This window comes from Glossina fuscipes, unplaced genomic scaffold (genome assembly GCF_014805625.2).
Source record: "Glossina fuscipes isolate IAEA_lab_2018 unplaced genomic scaffold, Yale_Gfus_2 1, whole genome shotgun sequence".
In the NCBI taxonomy this organism is placed as follows: Eukaryota; Metazoa; Arthropoda; class Insecta; order Diptera; family Glossinidae; genus Glossina; species Glossina fuscipes.
Window position 1 is genome coordinate 6523351 of NW_023998415.1, and position 24731 is coordinate 6548081.

At 31.4% G+C, this 24731-nt stretch overlaps 1 protein-coding gene across 14 annotated transcripts; it reads left to right on the forward strand.

The window, feature by feature from the left end:
- Nucleotides 1–693: 693 nt before the first annotated feature.
- Nucleotides 694–23866, forward strand: LOC119645060 (ensconsin). 14 transcript variants are annotated; one of them, XR_005248608.1, is made up of 16 exons: nt 694–951; nt 3188–3238; nt 8845–9104; nt 9205–9341; nt 9468–9589; nt 10640–10936; nt 15510–15644; nt 17349–17885; nt 19819–19989; nt 20091–20257; nt 20319–21032; nt 21108–21353; nt 21411–21973; nt 22067–22221; nt 23154–23248; nt 23489–23866. XR_005248608.1 is itself a non-coding variant. In XM_038044892.1 (15 exons), exons 1-15 carry the CDS (start codon nt 903–905, stop codon nt 23168–23170), a joined length of 3621 nt encoding a protein of 1206 aa, XP_037900820.1. In that variant the 5' UTR covers nt 694–902; the 3' UTR covers nt 23171–23470. The 14 variants fall into 14 exon arrangements, 11 of the variants coding, with proteins under 11 accessions (XP_037900820.1, XP_037900825.1, XP_037900821.1 ...); XR_005248607.1 differs by having other exon boundaries at nt 23530–23866; XR_005248609.1 differs by having other exon boundaries at nt 23533–23866.
- Nucleotides 23867–24731: the final 865 nt, after the last annotated feature.

The following is a 24731-nucleotide window of genomic DNA, read 5'->3' on the forward strand; positions in this document are numbered from 1 at the left end:
CTCGACTTCTTCCCACAATCAATACTATTTGGAATGTTTTTTTCTAACAATCGACACAAAGCCATATCGATCTGCCTATAGATCAGAGAGCTTAAGAGCCACCACAGTAGGTCAATATTCGAAGTCCTAAAAATAAGAGGGCGAATCAAAGCCACCTATACAGGAAGAGAGGCCTATCCAGTTAGTATTTTTAAAAACACTGTTTTATGCTTTTGAAAACTTAATGAACGTATACGTATAAGGTAATGAATGTCACTCTGTATATTGCGAGAGTCATTGTGGTATTGCCATTTTTTAATATTTTTTTCAAAGATAAATTTTTTTATTAAAAAAATTTTAACAACCACTACAATAATCTTACTATTTACAGCTTTACGGACAGATTTGCAATCATAAATATACTTAATAGGATTTTCACCAAATGGTACAAAACCTTAGTTTTACACAAAGAAGCAATAGAAAAGGCAAATTGTAAAATAATAATCACATAGAAATAATTGTATATTTTCCGAAAACTAATCACTTTTAGCAGTGCACATTGCATTAAACGGCAATAATCGAATTTGCTTCAAATCGCTGTTCATATGCTTTCAAATCTGTAACAGTTTTACTGCTCATGCAGACTTTACATATATTAATGTTCACCATCTCTCATCGGTAATGTTATCGATAATTTTCCATCTCATTGGAAAAAAAAACAGTCACACAATCGAACACGAATAAAAGAACAGTGAAAATATATACGAGAGAAATTTGCAAAAACCAAAAAAAGTAGTCGATATTTTTACAATACTACTTTTCTTGTCTTGTATTTGTCTTCGTCATTTTAGTTCTAAAAACTGCGGAGGAAAAATTCCGTGTGAATTTTTTTCACGTTGAATAAAAAAATTTGTTAAAAAAGTATGGCGAGTCTTGGGGGCGAACAAAAAATGTCATCAAATTCTCCAGCAGGTATGTGAAAATTAAAAAATTCATGTGTAAATAAGTTCATAAATTATATGTAAAAAATTTTTTTCTCTTGTGCGGTGATTAATAATGTTGGCAGAAAAAAAATTCAATTGTGTTATGTGTATAGAGTGTGCTTGCATGCATGTATTGTGCGTATATATATATATATATATATATATATATATATAAAATATATATGTATATAAATATATATATATATATATATGCATGTGTGTATGTTAAGTGATGTCGGAAAAACAAATCGATTGATATACAGCCTTGACTATAACGCATTGCACTGACTCCTAAATATTCTCTAATGTCGGTTTCACGATATATCTAAGGGAGTTGATGGCAGAAGATCTTTAAACTCATCCAAGTAATAAGTCAGATAACTACACGGACGTAAAACGAAAGAAAATTCAAAAAAAAAAAAGACATATCTGAAAGCATTGAGTTAATCATAATTTGGGAGTCACCTCGAAGTTTATAAATATAATTGCCAGCAAATTCCAGAAAAAAGTGTTGCTGTATTTGTATGTTGCAATAACATTCGTAGCGCAGCTGCCTGCCGCAAAACTATTACCTACCTAACTGACGACAGGCTCCGTATGGTTTTTATTTAGCTTATGTGTACTACTCATCTGTTTTAAAAAACAGCTTAATAAATTTGTTTTTTTTTTTTTTTTTTAAATATATCAATCATAATAATACTTTCTATTTCTCCAAATTTTCTGGAAAATTTTCTATATAAGTAGAGTTTTGTTTTGTGCTCTGGTTCTCTTTTTTTCTTCTTTTTTTTTTTTGTACGTTTTGCATATTGATGATGTTCGCTTAAAAAGTGGAAAGAAAAAAAACAAGACAACAAGTCAAAAACCTTTACATGAGTCATGTGTGTTGTGGTCTAACCTCTCAAGCGAGAGAATCATCATGCCTTCTTCTTCAGCCATTTTATCCTTATAAGATTTCCTTTTGTGCAAAATCAACTGATTCGCCTTTTTTTTCTGCCTTGCTTTTAAAAAATTTTTTTGTGCTGCTGCTGGTGTTGTCATTGCATATGCATGTAAATTTACTTTTTTCCTCAACATATAATTGCACTTGCTCCTTGCCGCATACATTTTTATATTCTCCCAAAACGCTACGAAGGTATTTTAATTTCGTTTTAAGGCTTGTGTCATGTCTTAAAACGTAAGTCCGCTAGCTATCGAAGAATTCTTACAAAGTATATTTATTCTTCACCAGAATTGATTATAAGTAGCTACCGGTTCGCCCGTCTACTTGTTCGTTGAAATTACGCCTTAATCCTCAAACCCATATTTAAAAATTAAAAAAAAAAAGCTGTTCTCAAGTTTTCCCTTAGCATATTAATCATGTGAAATTTGGAAATGTATCAAAGTGATTCAATGAGTTGCGCACTTCATTATTAAAATACCACATATAAAAAATTTGTTGCCTTTAGTTTGTTGTACAATTACCGATGAAGTGCCTACTCACTTAACATCATGTGAAATGAATGCATCTCTCTTATGATGTTTTGTAATCAAATATATTTGTAATAGAGATTTGATTCAAGTTGAATACAGTGCGCTTATGTATGTATATACATTTGTTAAAATTGTTGGGCATTCAAAATTCGCTCCAAGACGATTATAGCTTTCTTAGTTGTTTCTCCTGCTGTTGCAATGTAAACTAACCCCTGCTGGGCATATATTAAACACATATATCAGTTCTTCAATAGGGTGCGTACGCACGCTTGCATTTTTCAACACAGTACATTGTCAGCAATTAATAAATAATGTTTGAGCGCATCTTTGAATGGACTTTTCTTACAAGTTTCAATAACGAGTAAATTAATTCAGTCCATTAGATAAGTTAAATAAATCCAAAACTTCTTCATATAGTCTTGCATGTGATAATAGTACTTTTTCGAATGCAATGTTTCGACCAGAGAAAGAACGGTAACAATAAATAATAAAAGTGTGTGTGTGTATATTATATTAAAAAAAAAAACTTTAACCATAATTTATACATTACCACCTAAGCTACCATTGTGCAGCGGTTATGGTAATCTCAACTTCAATAAGTTTGTTTACATTTTTTACATATTACGTCATATAAATAATAAACTTTATACTCAATTTATTCAATTTTAATAAATGCTAATTATTGTTGTCAATTTATTCAATGAATCGTTCAGAGTTTCTTAAATTAATTTGACATTTTATTTGAATCTTTGCAGGCGACGTGACTAAACAGCCAGAAAGCCGAGAAGGTAGCGTTGAAAGAAATGGTAATTAAAACTAATTTTCTCAATATAATAGATTTTTCTTTGTTTGTTTTTTTTTTCGAGCAACAAGGATTTAACTCATTTTATTAAGTTGTTTACTAAAATTCTATTAATTTTTTTTTTTTAATTTCCATCTGCATAAAAACTCAGTAACAACATCCCTTTGAAATTTTTCTTTAAAGCAAAACTGCTTGCAAACACCTTCGTCGAAAGACTAACGTGGAGCTAATCCAACGCTAACTTGGTAGAGACATTTTGCAGAATTTTGAAACTTGATTTCTGGATTAATCGAATTTGTTTCGCAATAGATCCTGCAATCGTGCCGGACCTGATTCGTTGCCTGTCTCTCTCAAAATGTATTTTTATATATTTTTAATGAATTCGGGAATCTGTCTGCCTCGTCGTCCGTGTATAGAAAGTCTAATGCATCTACTGGAAGTTGAAGAAATTTTCGAAAATTAACATAAATGAAATTTAATTTTCATTTCTCGTCTTTTATTTTACTCATTTTTCAAATTCGCTTAAAAATCTGAGGAAATTTCCCATTGTCTTCTATAATTTGTTATAATTTAACTGTATTGACATTATCGTCCCTTTTCACGTTTGTGTCATATCATGGACATTAAGAAATGAAAAGTCAAGGTGTGTTGCGTGTAACCACGATTATTCGCCGCAAGGCAAACAATCTATTTCTTAATTTTTCGACTAACTGAATGCATACGTATACTGATGTATGATATTTAGTTTAAATTTTGGCAAATTTTTACAGAAAACTTTTCTACGTTTTTAAGAAAATTTTACAAAAAGCTTTGCATGGCAAAATTTTCTTGCAAAATTTTAAAATAATTTTTAAGTGAAAAAAAGAAAAAAAAACAAAAATTCCTCTCTAAACTCATATAATTTCTAAGAATCATTAGATTGTTTATAGCTATAATAACGATAATAAAAATTGTATCCCATATCTTTGCGAAATTTTTATAACTCTACTATACTTGAAAATCACCGATTGATTGATGGTGCAAGCAGACTTGTCCTTCTCTTTGCAACATTCAGTAAACATGATTTCGAGAGCATAACAACTATATGTACATTTTCGATTTTTAAATATTTTAGACTCAGTCATGTCCCTCTGCCGTCTGTTTTCATTAAAAAAAATAAATAAATAAATTTTATTTACCCGTACCACCAATAACCTGTTTTTATCTTTTGGATGAATAAATTTCGTTATGGAAGACGGTGTGCAACCGATCTCACCGCAAAATTTTTTTTCTTTTCAGCTGAAAAGAAAGTAGTTACGAGGACACATTAACACGACACTGTTTCGATTCATTTATCGATCCAAAAATACTTTATCCATTTGTGTTATAATATAGAAATCATTTTGTAATTGTTAGCCTTTGCTCGCCAACGAATATTTTTTGGAAAATATTTCGTTTCGCTTTCGTCCGAAAATTAAGAAAAACTATCCAACAACTACTATTTTGAAGTGCTTTCCTTTTCTACGTCATGTGTGGCTATGTCAAGGGGATGGGCACATTTTATTCGTATCTAATAATTTGAATCTGCCATATATTGAGTGATATTTTGCGGGACAGAATGTTTATGCCTGCTTAGTGTAAGAGGGAAATGAAAATGGATAGATTTTCTCCAGGGTAATTAAATCTGTATGAAAAAAAAAACAAAAAACTCCTGAAAATAATTTAACCTATTGATATAAACGATGTTTATAGGCGTATATTGCGTGTGCTTGTAGAGACACTTACGACGTCTATAGCAATCCTATATTTTTAGTATATTGTAAAACAAAAAAAAAAAAGAAGCGTGTTTCCAGGAAGCACTCACTGATTTCTTCTTCTAGTATAGTTGTTAGTCCGCTATCATCAAACAGTTTTTGCTCTAGCAAATCTTTAAAAAGTAATCCCATCTCCCTCCCTAGTGTTAAAAGGAAAGTCCGAAAACGATATAATATTTGGATTCAAAAGGTAAAAATTGGTGCATGTTGAAGAATAGTTATACTGAGTAACGAACGGCCCGGTCGTATATATTGATATAAATATCAGATAATATTGTACATATAATAATATGTACAACAGCATCAGATAATAGGTTAAAGTCTTGTAAATATACTTTCACTCACTTCTACTTTTTCAACTATCTTTTTGCAAAACCAACATTGTTATGCCGCAAGCCATTCGGCCGGCAACGAAGTATTGTTGAATGTAGCTTTTTTTTTAAAATATTTTCAGTAACTTTACTAAATAAATTTTGCTAATGGATTTTAAGGAAATTAGAGAGAGAAATGCTTTTTTTTCTTCTTAGTTTTGTTTTTTTAATAGAGTTTATTCGTACTTCGAAAGTATGTTAAGCATGACTACGCGAATATGGCTATAATTCCAAAGTTTATTTAATTTTGCTGTGTGCTTAACGATCCGAAGGCTTTCTTCAATCAAAAACTTATTTTCTATTAATTGTTTTTAGTTTGCGGTTAGGTGCGCGTAAAAGTGTATTCATTTTAGGCTCTTGTGAATGTCAATGTAATTGAAATCAATAAACCAGCCAATCACCCATCCACCCCTACACGTTATTGAAGTTTAATTACTTTTAATTATATGTTTTCTTTTTCATAGGTATAGACATGTATAAACCTATATATATATATGCGTGTAAATAAACATATATACTTCATATGTATTTTAAATACAACAAAGTGTGCTGGGCTTTAACTGTTTTTAAGTGAAACTACTAATCGAAAGAGAATTCGGAAGTTTTCCTTTTTCATTTACTTTGATTATTGACATTTCGATCTTAAAAAAAAATAAATAAATAAAAAATATATAAATAAATAAATAAATAGAAATAAGAATTGGTGCCTTACAAAAACAAAAAAAAAAAAAAACAATATAAAAAATTGAACGCCTTATGAATAATTTTAATTACCACCAGTTAACCTAAATCCGCTTATAAACGGTATCATCAGATGTGCATATATATCTGTAAATTTTCCTGTAAATGTGTACGTGAAAAATTTTACATATTTTTTCGTTATTATTCCAAGTAAAGCTTGTAGAGAATCAACGATGACGCAATAATTTCACATTATTCTATAAATGAAGAAAATAGAGCCGCCGCTCTATATAATAAATTTACAATGGAATACACATATATACATGTGTCTTTATTTTGTGCATGCATAGAAATATATAAATGAAATGAATCTCTTTTAGCAGCACATGTTGTTATATTATTATTTTTGTAAAATGGAAAACAACTTTTTCGTACTACGTAAGATTAGACGCGGAGCAAAAGCAAGTCAATAAATAAGCGTCTGCCTCTTTTCTTATTCGATAATATTCATTTAAAATTTATCGATGGTTTATTGATTTATTTTTTTTTCGCTAAGCATTAAACATAATGCGCTGACCGCTTCGTCCGCTACGTTTTCATTAAATAAAGTGTACATGGAAGAGTGCACGTTATACTTAACTCGGTCAAAGTCTAAAATTGATTTACCTTTCTTCTCAAATAGCACATCGTTAATAAACTGTCTTATCTATCTACATATATATATATATATATATATATATTGTATATAAATATACAATATCTGATAACACAATTTATTACGTGTCGTTTAGAAGAAAGGTAAGTCAATTTATATACATGCATGTATGTATGGATATGTATATATAAATATATATATATATATATATATATATATAATATGTATTCAAAATAAATAATAAATTTATTAGTGTTAAATATAGTTTCTGTAGTTCAAAAAATAATTTTTTTACTAGCGGTTCCATCAGGAATCGTTTGCTGAAAAATTACGCTTTATCGATACAATCAAAGGTAGTAAAGTAGTTTGCCGGAGAGTTGAGAATTCAAAGGCAGTTGTGTGCGTGATATCGCTTTTCGTCGCCTTTAATTACCATCAATTTTTCATCTGCTAGATCATTGGGGAAAAATAATGAAAAAAGAAATAAGAAAAGATTTTTTTTTTTTTTATTTGATTTTCATTCACTGCTTGTTTGAAGAAAATTTCCTGAACGAGAAGGAATTACGATAACAATGCTGATATAACATAAAGTATTTAAAATGAAGTAGAGCCTAACGAAAGGCTTGATGTCAACATGTGAAATGAATATGTATGTATGCGGTCGCGCATACACTTTGATAATTTGGTCACGAAATTAATTGTGGATATCGGACAAGTAGTTTCTGAACGGAAACTTGATTATTTCTATTGGGACTGGGATGTGTAATCTTTTCTCCTCGCAAAAACCATGTTACGACTTTTTTTTTGCAATTGTGATTTGAGTTAAGTGATATTTAATGGAGCAAATTCGAAGAAGAAATCCGAGATGCTTCCGCAAAATTGCTTGATGGCCGGATTAAGCGGTATTACAAGTGAATATCTTAAATGAGTTTTGAAGTAGAAAATATCCGATATTTTCTTTAAAATTTTATATTGCGAATTTTAGTGCGTACGAATGTACCGTTTGAAAGTGTCAAGGAAAAATACATTTTGTTTATCAGCTACAGATTTTAAGGTCCACAATCTCTTTCTCTCTCTCTCTCTCTCTCTCTCTCTCTCTCTCTCTCTCTCTCTCTCTCTCTTTTTTTATCGTGATAGGGGTACAATATTAGAAGCAAAAATTCGCTACCTCTCATTTCGCAAATCCCTCCGTGCAAATGAAGTTAGCAAATTAATTTTTCCTTACACGAATTGAAAATCGCTCTAGTATTGTATGTGGTGATGGATAAACATGCACTACAAGTCAATGGTTCTTCTCCATGAGGAATTTTTAAAAGATTTTACTATTTTTATATATATATATATATTCAATTGATTTCGACAGCATGGGCTTTTAAGACGACCACAAGGTATGAATTTGTCCCATCTAGCTAGCTATCTGCAGCACTCAGTAGAAACATGAATTCGATGAACAAACTAAATCCTAAAAGTTTTTTTTTTTTTTATTTTTTTTTTTGACTGTTTTAATGGTTATCGAAAACTTCAAAACTCCAAACAAAGAGAATAAAGTTTGCTTTTGCCATATATATGTGCACCTGTTGTGTGGTGGTATACGATAAACAGTGGCTTAGCAGTGAGAATGGAAATGTTCTGCTTGCCGTTATGTATACAGTAATGAGAGTTGAGGCTCCTTTTTGACTCTCTCAGGCTTCACACGACTCTTTTCATGTTTTTAAACCAAATCACCAATAAAAATAAATGTAATTTTTCATATTTTAATATGAACTTTTTTGTTACGTTTTTTATTATTTTCTTTTCTCCTTTTAACTATTACTTACTTATTCATTTGATCACACACACGCACACATGCCGTGATATACGGAAAATTTTAGTTACATTATGATTTGCTATTTACTCTTCGTTTTGGTTGACTGTCTTCTTTTTTCACTTCTTCACGATGTATGCAAACAACATTCGCGTTGTGCGGTTTTTGCGTGTGGTATTGTATTTGTGCTGTGTGTTTGGTGTATGCGGTGTTCGCCTTTGCCTTTGCCGCTGCCTTCCATTTCCATTAATGGCTAAAATATAATCAAATAATAACAAAAATAATAATAATGATGGCGAATATTAGCAGCAGCCAAAGAGCGTGACGATAAATTGAAAGTTGCTAGAGAACGTCAAAATGAAGAAAGGCAAAGAAAAATTGAAGAATTAAAGGCTCAAGCAGAAGCAGCACAAAGATATCGTGAACAAAAGGAGGAGGAACGCCGACGCAGAATTGAAGAAATTAGACATCGAGATTCTGAGAAGCGATTACAAGTCGAAGAGCGTAAAAAAGCCATTATGGAAGCCGAAAAAGAACGACGTGAATATATACTTAGAAAAAATCAGGTGAGTATATTGAAAATATTTTGCAGTACTGCGCCGACATAGATATAAAACAACAACAAATAAATATTGTTTATGTCTTTCTTTCAAATAAATAATTCAGGAAAGAGAAACCAGATTGGAATTAAAGAAACGTGAAAGAAATTCATATGGATATGCTTTCGGTTCCTCAACACCGCGTTTATTGGAGCCAGCTGATTTTGGTATGGTATCACCTAGCACCTTTTGGGGCCAAAGACGGTTAGTCTATACATATGTCAAAATGTTTTTTTCTTTCTTCTGTATTTATAGTTTTATAATCAGATCGTTGTTACCTACCGTTCAAGCATTTGTTGTTCTAAAAGTTGTTAATTTTTTACATTACAGTTCCACTTCTATATCTAATGTTGCCGGTGCTTCGCTGTCACGTCGTAGTTCAGAACGTGAACTTAACGATAGTGGTACTAAAAAGCGTGCAACATCTGCCAGTGGCACAGAGCGACACGATGGTAAGTCAATTCATAAGCAGAGTACACACTCTACGGTACAAACGAAAAGAGCAAAAAGCACTTATAACAATTAGAACCTGTTCTTATTCTTAGTTTAATGTTAACACAATGTATGTATGTATAACTTTTTGTCTGGCAATTGGCTGCAATAATGCCTGTGTCTCATATTAAATGAGCACAGTGTAAAAAACGTTGTCGTTATATACTTCTTCTTTTTTCTAATTATTATTATTATTATTTTTTTTTTTTTGGTTTTTATCGACCATGAGTGTTAACAATTTTTGTTAGTAAATGTGTTTTAATTTAGTTTTGTTTTTCCCTTTTTTTTTTTTTTTCTCTTCTATATATAAAATAGTACGTGTGTTTTATGAATTCTTTATATTTGAAAGAAAATTGTGAAAACTTCTTTGAAAAAAAAAAGTGTTAACAATCTTTGTTAGCAGTGAACGTATTTTAATTTGAAGTTTTTTTTTTTCTTTTTTTTAAGTTTTTTATAAACATAATATATATGAATATATTATATATATTATATATACATATATATATAATATTAAAATTACGAGAAAATTATTTTTCTTTATGGAACTCTTTAAATTTGAAGGAAAATTGTTAAAACTTCTTTGGGAAAAAGGAAAAAACAAGAGACAGCACGTTTACACATTTCAATTTAATATATAATTTGCCTGATTATTGTATTATATATATATATATATATATATATATATATATATATATTTTATATATATCATATTTATCATTATTTATTATTTATTAAATATTTATTATATATGATCACTTATTCTATGATTTCGGAAGAACAGATTCATCTGTTTGAACTGTTGGTCATAAATCTTATTTTTATAATGTTGTGTCACCTTTTGTTTAATTTTTCACTTGTGTTTTATTTGCAATTTTTTTTGCAATACACAACCTCGACCACTATCAACAACAAACAACACGAATACTATCATCATCACTGCCCACTACTACTACTACTACTACTACTACTATTATCTACTACTATTATTATTACAACAACAACAACTAAAGATCATCGTCGCAAATCATCATCCATGTACGAGGTTTTCCATTGGAATGATGAGCCACCTAAAAGATTTTCACTTTCTATAGTCAGTAGTGAGATTAATATTGATGGACCTCCTTCCTCCACTTTAACTGGTACAGCGGCAAATGTCATCATCAATAAGAATAGCAACAATAATTGTAGCAACACCAACAACAGTAGAAACACTTCTACAGAGCACCATCATAAACAATATTCAAATCATAATTTCTATACAACATCTTCTGCTACTGCATCTGCTACTACTTCTACTATTAGCAAGGGTGAGAGGATGCGGTCTCCTACATATTATGATAATTGCATCTTGTCTTTTTAGTTTCTCTTTACCATCAGAATTTTCAGATTTATTTTAACATTAATTCCCATTTTGTATAATTTTCTTTTCTTTTCTCTGCTTTTGTTTTTTTTTTTTTTGGATGTTCGTTCTCCGGTTCGATTTTTCTTGTTTTTTTTTTTTTTTTTTTTGATTTATTTATTTATTTTTTTCTTTTCTTCCCTGTGCCCCCTTTAAGTTTCTTAATATTTGTTTGCCATTTATCAAAATATAAACAAAATTGTATTTTTTGCCTGCTTTGAACATATATGTTAAACAACAAAAACGCTTACCCATCTTAACGAAAACGAATGGCTCGAAGTATTTGCATGGAATGTTTCATTTCTAACTATTTTTGTACATAACTTGTATAATAATATAATTAGCTGTTATACTTCTATATTCAACTAAATATTAAAACAAAATGACATACATCGTCAGGTGTATCTTTCAGTTATTAAAGTGATTAATAATGAATGCGGTTTGTAGAGGACAGGACACTTTATCTTTTTCTCTATCATCCGTTCCAACTTTTCTGAAAGCCAAATAAATGATTGCAATATCGAATAGTTGTCCGTAGGTCAATGGCAACAAAAGTAGGCAGAGATTTTACACCCCAGTGATGTACCCACAACACGCGTGGCGCAGCCGTCGTCTTTACGAACTGTGTCTTCCACAATGCACTCCACTTTCGTAATTGATTTCGGTTGATCATATTGGAATTAGCGAATTAATAAATTTGCGTAGCGTTTGCGATCAATAGATAATAACGGATTAAAATTGCGTGCGAATGCTTGTTTTTGACTGTCGCTTCAATAATTCTAAAATAAAAAAAAAAAACGAAAACATTTAAGACGAGAATTTTTTTAATTTAATCCCAAGCAGATCAAGTAGACAAGTAATTAGTACTAGATTGGATACTAGAATGTTGAGTACATGCCTATTTCCCCTGAAATATGGGTCAATTTAATTGAGGCAGTAAAACTTGAGAATTTGAAAAATAAATAAATAAAATTTTATTTTAAAGAAGCCCTTATACAAATAAGTTAGGTTTTTAAAATACCTTTGAAGCAGATTTTTCCATTACATTGAGCACAGATGGCCATTTCATTTCTTCTTTCTTTCGACTGACAGATACTTGACCTTGACAACGGACGCCAAACTTGGTATCAAGTTTATCCAGTTTATTCGGCATGTATTAAGTTAATGGGCACCTGGCTTTAGTTGGAGACATTTTGCTCGTCGATCATTATGTCTGCGTCTGAGCTCATAGCAAGACTTGGCTGTGCTCAATATTTAATGAATCAATTTGACTCTCCGTTACATACCCGTCAAAATAGATGTAACCCGTACGAATTTTTGGAACTAAGGAGGAGAAGAAGTGGGGAGCAGAAGTGATCACTAATTCTTTGAAAACCACGACATTGCTCAAATTCTTTCTCATATATATAGCAATAAAATCGTATGAATAAGTCAAATTGAGTCGCTCCGGCAAAACTAAGTAAATATTTATTTAGAAAAAATATCCATTCTCTTACCCATAACATATAAATATTTTGATTCCAATATATTGATAAGCTATTATTGTTGCAATGGCCGTTGCATTCGAGCTCTCTACTTAGTTTATATTGCTCCCCACAAGGAGCACAAATATTTTGAATTTGTGGAAGATAGGTATAGATAGAAATATAGTAAAGAAATATTATTCGAATATTTAGACATGATCAATTGTGTCTCGTCTATCTATGTATCTATCTATCTATCCTGAACTGGATAATAGCTACTATTGGCACCTCCTTTTTATAGGTACATACATGCACAGCATTTTCGTCATAATTCTTCCGAAATAACATTTGGCAATAATCGCTGAATTTGTTGTTTCTGCTAAAGATAATTTTGCAACTTGTGAAGCTACAAATTGGACGCTTGTTTAAAAAAAAAATTTTTTCAAATTTCGTAATAATACATAAGAGAGAGTGAATATGTGCTTGTTTTAAATATAACCGTCATTAGGTAATATTGAAAACGCGATACTAGCTAAACGGAAAAAAGAACACCTTATCCTAAGTCGATTATTGTAAAATCAATTTTTCTTTCACATGCTATGTCTGCGTTCTTTTCTCTTTCATTCAAGTAAGTCCTACTTCTTGTGAGAGTAGTCTTGTTAGGCCACTACTAACTAAAACGACAATGAAAGCAGCGAGATATTCAAATAATAATTAGTACTCACAGCTACTCAGCGCGACTTCTTCTTCAAATTGAATTCATGCGTTCATAGCGTTCATTATTGACCCGCAGAATATATTTGTTGCGGAAGAGAAGTGAAATTTATAATATTTTTCTGCAATGCGTTCGTTCTCTTAACCCCCATATATTGTGTTATAGATCGGTTGGAAATTATTTCATTTTAATTCGGATATAAACAAAGTTGTGTAACTGCATTTAATAATACAATCCATGACGTATATTGTAAGTTCGAGAAGAAAGAACAATGGGATGTCATCAGTATTGAATTAAAATGCATCATGCATCAGTTCAGTATCGCAACAATGTTTTGTCCGCATTGAAGTGAAATACGATTATGCGACAGCGCCAGTAGAAAGCCAGTATTATATGTATACGACTGCAAAATCCTTCATGGTTTTCTGAATTTTCGAGAACTCGACACAATTCATCCGAGATGATATTTTTTTTTAAATAAAATTAATTAGTCATCCAATGCAGAGCAACGAACTATGGACAGATGATGATCGTAAAATTTGCGCTTTAAGCCTTTCGCGTTCGCCGTAAGCGGACATATTTTGAAATATACATCTTTGAAAAGGAATCAGTTTATCAGTGTATGAACTGTACGAAATAATTGTGGACTTTTAAGGTCATTACGCATATGGACTTATCTTCATAACGAACAACAAAACAAGACCTTGAAATAATACGGGGAGAAGATTGTAACAAAGTCAGTCAATGCGTCATAGTCGTCTGCATTGAGCCCTTATTAGTCATCGTGTGTGAGCTACAACTTCGCTTGTCTGGAGACTTGTAATATATTTCATATGAATGATGATGCTTTATATTAAAAAAATGTGGGGGAAGTATGTACACTACAGAAATGTTCCGACAAACCATGGCAAAGAAAGCACCAAAGATAATTGCGTTAATACTCATCCATATCCATCGACAATGGAATTCGGTTTTTAATCCGCTACGCAAGAATCGAGTTACTGTATGATTGCAACTAAAAAGTAGTAAGACGTATCTTTTCTGGTTTGGCTAATTATGAAGTCTTTCCGCCGGGCGGAACTGTTAACTAGGAATATTATTTGTGCTTTACAAGTGATGCGGTAGAAAATGCTCGATTTTTGCATCACTGTAATGCACTTTTCTTATACTGAATCGGTTCTTCGCTTCTTTTCCATTTCCCGTAATCGTCCCATACATCTAATGTAGCTTCGTCTTACTTTTGGCTACTTTAACAAGTCTGAATACCGACCCGGAAACGTGCTTTTAACTCGATTGAAGGTATGAAACCACATCGGAAAATGTAAAGAAGCGTATCTCGTACATGATATGAAATTTTTGGCATGTTCGGGTATTCCTAACCTTAAGAACCGAAAGCTTCTTTGGGTAAGTCCGGGCGATTTAAATGCATTTTACTTAGATGTACACATTATAAAATTCGATAACATAAAATATTGATTCTGAATCGATTTAATTCGGTCCGTATGGAAATGCGTCCGTGCATCGCTTGTTTTTGCGTTGGGTATGTGCAGACTCACTAAAGTCGACGTAGAAAATTGTAACTTAGCGTATGTACACTTAGTAGTTAATTGATCATAGATCGAGTTTAAAAGCGGGCCTGTGGAAGATATTGATATCATATCTGTCAAAAATGTTCCAGTACCCAGGTGTTCGATTAACACGTTGATGTTCATATCAAAATCAGTGCGTGCTTCAAATAAATAAAACACACTTTTTTTTTTTCGCTTTATAGTACTAAGAATAGGACTGCAGTCGACGTCGTGTGCATCTACAAGCGCACGCAATGGACGTCGATAGATGTGTGTGTTACATCATCGGGTTAAAATGATGTGGATTAGCGGTTCGCCATAAGGCGTTTTTTTTTTTCCCAATCTAATGGTAAAATGCATACGTATGTATGCGTATTGTAACAATGAATACATACAGAGGAGTTTCATTAGTTTCAATAATGCTTGAGTAGTAGTTTTTCTTTTCGCTCTAACCCAATTCAGAATAACTTTTTGAAATGTTTCTTCAAGCTTTTTTAAAGCATGATTCTTTTATCGATATTGTTGTTATTATTACATTCTTGTTGTTGTTGATGTTGTTATTATTATTATTGCGTGATATTTAATAGTTTTCTTCTTAAGATTTCTTTGATTTGATTTGAAATTATTTCAAATTCATCATGTATCTCTAGAATATACATAATATTAATTATGTATGTATATATAATATTTTCCGTCCTATCCATCCATAAATTTTTACCAAAACGAAATTTCCAGAAGATAATGTTGATACATCGCACATTGTGTTTCGAAGTGTGGCACGAAGAAAAACTGACCTTATGCCAACTATACCCAGTCCTAGGGATGGACATTACGGTTCCAGGTCGTCGTTGAGTACACCTAGAACACCAGGTAAGACACTGAACATACTAAACAAGAATACATTTTCATTACCAAAATATCAGCCTCTCTTTTCCTCCCCGTTTCGTAAACATACATACAAATTATTATCCCTTTATTTAAATTTAAATATCTTATCATTTCGTTTCCATTATTTACTTATTTTTCTTTCTTTTTTTTTTTTTTCTCAACAAACATGAAAAATTTAATTATTTAGTAGCAGTAGCAAGGAGTATCGCCTCCAAGAGAGTGCCTCCAAATTTCTTATGTTTCAAATTTTGGAAAAAAAACCAGAGAAAGTGATATTCTGTTAGGGACCGTTTACATGATACGGCCACGTCGTATGATTTGTTAGAAAAAGGCATGTCCTGAAAGAGGCTAGTTTAGACGCTTCATCTGTACCATCTGGAAATATCTGTTAAAGAATATACACTTTCAGTTTGAGTCGATTTTAAGCATTTTTCCCCTTCCAGAGTTGAGACATTGATATCGAAAACTGCGAGTTAACGTATGTTGTTGTGTATATTCATCTTTCGATCGTAGAACAACTGTCTCAACCGTTAGAACCACATAAATCATTCGGCGGGAGAGGAGCAATAGATTGTACATATGTCCTCTATTTCTGTTTGCTCCGTTTTTTTTTTTTTTTTTTTCTTTTTTTTTTAAGGCTATGTTATGGCTTCTAATGTCGTTCGTTGTCATAGTTAATGATTTAATTGTCGGACAATAAACATTTCTATTATGTTAAAAAAAAACACCGAGGGGGAAGTACAATACAAGCAGGGAAGAGCTCATTGCGACTACCCTCGAATTGGTGGTTAGCATGAATTCATCTTTGAACAATAGGACGTTATTACAATAGAATATCAAAATAATATTAATTTCAACACGAATATGGTATAATAAATTTCCTTTTTTTCTTATCCATAAATATAATATCGGTCGCGGACAATATGGAAAGTAAAATATTGCTTGCAATGCTAGCGGTTTTCTTTCAACGAAAGTTCAGTTTCAATGAAATTTTTAATAAATTTTTGTATGTCTAAACAGGATATACATATATCTATACATATATATATATATATATGTATGCTATAGAAATTTCTTAGTAGAATTTTCTTGTTGACAGATCATACAACGAAACCGCATCCTGTAAAAGCGTTTTTGAACATTACTATGCTTGCATACTGATATATGTGTATACATAACATATATTATATAAAAATTGTTTATTTGTAAATTTAATTTATAATTTTCTAATCGGCCATTTTATCATATTAATATTTTATGTCTTATAAATACATTGGCTCACTTTTGTTAGGGCTATAGGTTTATAATATATTGGTTATATCACTACCTATCTATTTTTTTAATAATTTTTTTATTTATTTTTCTTTTACCACCTTTATCTGCACAATTCTATGAAAAAAAAAAAAAAACTTTTAATTTTTATAGATATAATAGTTTTTGTAAAATTTAATTTTACATTAAAATTTTTAATTATTTTATCATCGAAATTTTTTTTTTTTAACTTTGTTATCGATCGCTTTCCTCAAATCATCTCACCGCTAAACTGGCCATCTGCTATACAAACCGAAAACGAAAAAAAAAATAAAAATAAAATTAAATGCAAAATATGTGTATATATATATATATTTATATGCATATATGTATATATATGTATATTTATATATATATATATATATATATAAAAAGGACGTGCATATTCGATGAACCGTTTGGATCAGTTGGCACAACCGATTCGTCGCAATGGCGAACATATACGTGCTATATTGGAACGTGAGCGCCGTGAACAAATGGAAATGTTAGATGAAACAGAATCTATAAGCAGTGGACATCAGCGTTCGGGTGCCGCTAAAAAGACGGGTAGAGGTGCAAATAGTAGCATATCACGCAGTATGACACATTTGGCCGGTGGCGGAGCACAACAACGTCCAAAATATAATTTAGGTGGGGGAATTTCCACCAGCTTTCTACCATTAGGTAGCGGCAGTAGGGTTGCCTGTAAAAGTATGATACACTTGGGCAATGCCTGGTCTACTAGCACATCATCACGCTCCAATTTAGGCTTACAAACTGCCGCCACCAAAAAATATCTACAATCATCATTAGCTTCACCTACATCCAACACCACTAAACGGGGCCAGCTGCATTTCTCTACTACTAACCCCTACCGTTACGACACAGACTCATTGTTACTCATGAACTCTCCTAGTTTACTCCTAAACCCAGGTGTGTGTGTGTGTGTGTGTGAGAGCGCTCGCAATATCCAAACAAGTATCGGATTCAAGTTTATAAATAATACCCTTTTTTTATTACTCTCCAATACCATATATATTTTTTTTCTTACTTTACTCTCTTTCCTAACCACACCAAAATCCAGTTTTGTCAAAAAACCATCTCATATCATTTTTTTTTCAATTTTTTTCTCTTTCTTTGCCTGTGTATCTCTTTTAAGACTCATAATGCGAAAAAAAAAAAAATATATTTTTGTTGAGCAAAAAACAAAAAGGGGAAGTACGAATAGTAGTCTCTCTAAGTCAAGTAACTTTTATTTAATTCATCCCATAACCAACAAATTAAAAAGATAATAATAGTAATAATAATAATAATAATATTAAGAGCAGATGAGAACAGCTATTCGCCCTGAGTTTTGCTAAAAGATGTAAATAAAAAAAACAAAGTCTCACCAATTATGGGAATTATTATCTACTTAATGGATGGACACTGCGACTAATATTATTGATAAACAACGTATTGCGAAAGAGATCTTTATAAACAACGGTCGTTAATACAATTTCGATTTGTTTAAATGATATAAAGGCCAAGGAAAAATCTAACTTGATAGTAAAAAAAAAAAAAAAAAAATGGCTTCAAATGATGAATAAGTAAGATTCCGCAATTGCGCGAATAAAGCTTACAAGAAAGTTAATACTTTGTTTTGCTAATATTTCTTGATCTCCTTCTTTTTAAATGGTTTAGAGTTAGCAGGGTGCATTTGAGATCATTTTTTATTTGTTTTTGTTCTAATGAAAAATGCCCATTGTCAGATGTATTTATTTATCGTCGGCGAATATTGCGCCGCTCATGCACCACCTGGGCTCACCTCCTTTCAAGATTTCTTAGACGATATCTGGTATCTGTGATGCGAAAATGTATTCCAAGGTTGTGGGATCTTCGGATCGTTTTTTTTTTTTTTTTTTTTTTTTTTTTTATATGTTTTATAGTTTTAAGGGAATTTTCAAATTATTTGCACATAACACTATCCGTACTTCCCTTGCATCATATGTTAAGCATAATTCGTAACAAAAGATAATTACATTCCATTAAAATTATTTATCAATTTGTTGTGTAGCCTAATCATATATGTATATGTAATACATAAGCACGCTTAATAAGGTTTAGGTTGCGTTTTCTCAAGTGATTCTTAATCAAAGCACACTGATTTTTAAGTTATATATTCATCATAAATTATATTCTCGTTTTTTTCTCATCTTTTTAAACTCGAATGCATCTTACATATAATATCTACCGGCGGGTATATGGCCTACAGAATATCAATTAGCAAAAAAGAGTAAAGATAATCAATCATTAATTCTATTTCTTGTCTATTTTACCGTTATGTTGTCCTCTCTTGTCTCTCGTATTACTATTACAGCATATAGTAGTAGTGCATTATGTTCAAATTTAAATGCAAATACAACAAATTCGAAATTTGTAATCGTTTTTTTTTTTTTTTTTTTTTCTTATACCGAATTAATTACTACACACACTAATCGTCATTAGTAATGCTCATTGTATGTGTAAATATATATATATATATGGATATGTGTGTGTAAATTTAGTTGGCAAACGGTTTTCTTCTAAATATTTACCATTCATTCTTATCTTAATGTGTTAAACATTTTCTCGTTAACTCGTCTGGTTATATATACATATATATATATATATTGATGCACAATTATAATAAATATATTATGTACACGTGTGTAGTATCCTGGTGGTGAATTGGTTTTGTTTTTCTTTATATAAACTCACAAACTCCTTTAAAAAATGAAATGAATATCTCATATATAATATCCTTTTTCTAATTCTTCTTTTCAGTTTAAAATTGAAGCGCCTGTGAAGAACTTGGTTTTTAATGCTTTATTGTTTTATCATTTAGGTTCACGTTCTGGTAATGTTACACCCGGTGGCCAATTGACGTCTAGACCCGGTAGCTCCATGTCCACATCAACTACAATGTCCACATCTGGTTTTATCACTAGAAGGTCGATGCCTACTACACGCAAACCTCGCCCATCGAGCATAGCCGGCACTGGTGTCTCTTTAGAAGGTATACATAATAAGAATGACTTTTTATTTTATTGTATCCATTACTTCTCGTAAGCATTTTTAAAAATATATATATGTTTGTGTATTTAAAAAAAACAACAGAAATAAATAAATTGAAAAAGGAAAGCAAGCCGCCCATGAAAACTATAACACCTTCGACGTCAGCACAAACTACTCCGAAACGATCAACGAATATGATGTCCACATCATTGATAGTCACATCATCCTCGCGTTTATCTAGCGCTGAAAAGAAGACTCCTAATAAGAGGGTATATTTAAGAAAATGCTATAATTTTGAACTTTCGGTAATGTTCTCTCGTCTTCATTTAGGATTCAGTAACTCCAAAGGCTACAACTCCTAAGCCGCTCTCTACGACTAGCAGCACAGATCGTTTACATAAAATTAATAGGGAGAAACCTAAAGATTTAACGACCTCGATGACAAGATCAGCTATAATGTCGACACCGGCTAATAAAACCGTTCCTAAAGATAATAAAGAACCGCTCACAAAGAGCAAAGAAGAAAAAGAGGCTTTGAATCAGGTGAAAACGGAAGTTTTATCGAATAACCACAACACAGATACAATAAAATCATCCGCACAAAAAAACGGTGCTAAAGAAAGGAAAATGAGCGGTGCAACTGCTCAAGAAGAAGAAAAGACCGATCAGGGCACGGAAAAAGAATCGGACGCAATTGTACGAGAAAAACCAAAATCTCATAATAGCAGCAAAGAAGGCTCACTAGTACGGGAATTTGGCGGAGGCGATAGCCATGACTCAATGACTGCTTCTATGATTGCTAAAAGTAAAATTACTACAGAAGAAGAGGCTAAGGCTGCCCTGGCTGAAAGACGTCGTTGGGCTCGAGAAGAAGCTGAAAGGCAGGCGGAACTGGAACGTCAACGTCTGGAGGCTGAACGTTTGGCTGAAATTAAGCGACAAGAGGAAGAGACAGAACGTCAGCGCCAATTCGAGGAGGAAGCTATACGTTTGGCTGAGGAGCAACGTGAGGCCGAAGAAGAGCGTTTGCGTCAGGCCATTGAGGTAAGTAGACACAGATAATAGTAGTACTTTTTTTTCATCAGCAAAAAAAAAAAAAAAAAAAAATTTACATTGCAGGAAGCAAAACATCGTGAAGAAGAGGAAAAACGTAAACGCGAGGAGGATGAGAAGCAACGCTTAGAACGCGAAGAAACCGAGAAGAAGGCCAAGGAGGAAGCTGAAAAACAAAGACTCGTAGTTGCCGAACGCTTGAAACGCGAAGAAAAAGAACGTGAGGAACGACGAAAACGCGTAGAAGCTATTATGTCTCGCACACGCCGAGGTGGTGGTAATAATTCTACACCTTCATCTACACCTTCAAAGGTATAAATAGTTGCACTTGAAAAGAATGAATTTTCCCTAATTAATATATCAATAAAGGAAAATAATAATATAATGAAGACGGCAGTAATAACTCCCAATGCAGCAACAATAACTCCACAGGAAAATCAAGAACAACTAACCGCAATCCATAATGCAACGTCGGCAACAACTATCACCTCGATTTCGGTGAACAGTGACAGTAACTCAACATCGGGTTCATCCAGTGCTACAGCCACCACACCGACTGCTATAAATAATACAGTTGCTCTGCCAGTAATGCCAGCCTCGACAGAACAAAATGCTGAAGAAATTAAATCTCAATTTGAACCACAAAATTCTCAGGCTATGTATGAGCAGTCGGTCATTGACAAGGAGAATTCTTTGATCAATAGCTTTTCAAATCTGATCATTGACGAGAATGCAAAAAATATTCATCAGCAACCGCAACAACAGCAGCAACAGCAGCAGCAGCAGCAGCGCATACATCATCAGTTCGTTGTTGAAGAGAAAAATGCTAAAAAGTTGGTTGAGTTGCAAAACAATGAAACTAAAAATATATTGACAACCAATGCTGTAGCTAATGGAAATGGCCATCACATTGATAGTATTAATAATAAAAAGTAAGTTTAATTTTTTTATAATTTTTTTTTTTTAAATTATATTGTCATCTTAATATTCGTTTGTGTCACATTGGTTGCTCTTCTTTTTCGTAGTGAAATTGATTTAATACAAAATGTAGTACCAACTGCAAATCAATTAATTAACTTGAGCCTAGATACCCAAGACAATGTCAACTTTAATAACAATAATAGCTTATTGACAACAACTACTACTGCACTAGTCACTGCTGATAGTCATGAAAATAAAGGTAAATTTTGCTTATCTTGCTGCCAGTAATAATAATTATGCATTTATTTACTTACGTATTTAACCACAAACTAAGATAGATTTTTACTCCAATATTCTAGTTGAAGCTATAAATATTAGCTTTCCTAAATATATTTATATTTATATTTAGTTGAGTATAGGTTTCTTTGCCGTAACGTTCGACAATTACTTTTTTCTGAACTGAAATTGAACTAAAGTGACATATGTAACTATTTCCGTATTATAATAATATATAAGCAATTGCTGCGAAACATTTTTGCGGATTATGATTGCTATGAAAAAATCGTATTTGTAGATAAACATATATAATGCTGATAGTAGATAGCAAGCGTTTCGGCGATTCGGTCATTGCTTATCGTTATTAAATGAAAAATTTTGTCGAGTTTGATTCTAACGCCGATTTATTTATATAGAAAAATTAATTTAATCCTAGTTGTGAAGAATAATTACAAATTTGTCAACTAGAGAGTTGAAAGTCAGTTCGCCCATAATAAGAAAATAATTTGAATATTCAAAAATGGCGTAATATATTTAATAATTCCACGGTTACGTCTGGTCTTTTAAAATATTGTCGCTAATGTGTTATTGTTAATCTGTTAAGCGAATGTTCAGCTATAGTTTTTGGCAAATAGTTTCCATATGACATGTTGATCGACTTATAGACAGAACTCATAATTTTATAGTATATTATATAAGTTTGTCCAGATCTTTCAGAATGTTTTTATTTAAAAGCAAAAAAATACGTAACGTAGACTCAGCTCAAACCGGTATACAATTTCCATTGCTTTATAACTAAGCATATATATTATATGAGTTCTTTGATTTCAATTGGAATTATAGATATGCTTTATTATTAATAATTATAATCGTTTTGTGCAATAATGTATTTATAATATTTCGTCTTCATTGCAGATATTTCATTGCTGTGAGTTAATCTTTACTTGTGAGGGATTGATCTAGGATTTATATATTATTGCTTGGTGGCATTATACAACATATACATATGGGTATGTGTGCTTGCATATTTATGGAACATACAACAATATGCACATATGTATACATAAATCTCTCTCTCTTTCTCTCTCTCTCTCTCTCTCTCTCTCTTTCTCTTTCTCTCTCTCTCTCTCTCTTTCTCTCTCTCTCTCTCTCTCACTCTCTCTCTCTGCTGCTCTAAAACTCGATATACGCAATTGGTTTACTTTCTAACTTGATACAAAAAAAAAAAAAAACAAAAAAAAAACACAAAGGACGAAAATTTCTTTTTCAAACTTTAAAAATAATTATACAGTAGTAGTTAAGCAGACATAAAAAAAATAACGGAAATGATGCTTAGTTTGTAGGAAGTCTTATTAAAAATAATTTCAGTTATGTTTAGAAAAGACAAGAGAAAAAACCAAAATATTAAACAATTCAACAAATAATTAAAAAAAGAAAGGCCAGCTATACTAGTTAGAACATTATAATACTTTGAAGCCTTTATTAAAGGACATGCATAAGCATTACTACATATTCAAGCAGCTAAACTCAAGCCTCCTGAAATTCTATACATATTTGATAATGAAAATGCTTAAAAACAAAAACTTGTCGTGTGCCTAGTAATTAGAGCAAATTTTCAAATAACATTTAAAAATGATTATATATTTAACTATTGATTATATATCTATATATACATATATATAATTATATATATATATATATATATATATATATATATATACATATAAAATGCTTAGCAACATACACACAATAATTATGTAAACACACAATTCTTAAAATATTTGTATACAAACATACAAACATTGTAATTCCGCTTATAAATATGTAGAGAAGGGAAAAATGAAAACAAATCACTAAACTACTACTAAATAGAAATTTTTAAATTCTTCAATGACAGCAACAACAACAAGTTAGGAACCAAAAACCGCAGGGAATAATGAAAATTGTATGGCAGAATGTAACAGCAATCATCATCATTTGTAAGAAAAGGAAAAAAAAAGAAAACAAAAACACCGAAAACCAAAAAAAAAAAAAGAAACAAAACAAATATTTAGCTTAACATTCAACAAATTACAATTAAATTGTTGTTGTAAGCACAAAATACAACAAAACACAAACGCTTTTTAACTCGTAAAAAACTCTTCTTCTTGCTAAGGATAAAAAATAGAGCTGCCTGGCAAATTTTCAAGATATTTAGACTTAATTCTTTTCTTTTTTTTTTTGTCTTTTTTTTTTTTGAGTGTTTCTTTCTTCTACTTGTCGAAATTTATATGTTATAGATAATAGTAATATATATTATGGTAATGCCCCCAATGTATGTATATATAATCATCTAAATATCCAAATAGTGTTGAGCTGCTTTAAAAGAGCGATTGATTGTCATTCTGTTTCACTTTGTAAACATTTCCAATATATTTTTGTTTTCTATTATTCTGCCTATTATTTTATTTTTTTTTCGATGTATAAACCGGGTAGAACTGTTTATTTTCTTTC

Excerpts from the sequence above, each read along its gene's own strand:
- LOC119645060 (XM_038044892.1), top strand. The coding sequence starts at position 903 with ATGGCGAGTCTTGGGGGCGAACAAAAAATGTCATCAAATTCTCCAGCA. Across the intron at positions 15,645-17,348 it reads GAGTACACCTAGAACACCAG|GACGTGCATATTCGATGAAC; the intron begins GTAAGACACTGA and ends ATATATAAAAAG. Across the intron at positions 21,974-22,066 it reads GATAGTATTAATAATAAAAA|TGAAATTGATTTAATACAAA; the intron begins GTAAGTTTAATT and ends TCTTTTTCGTAG.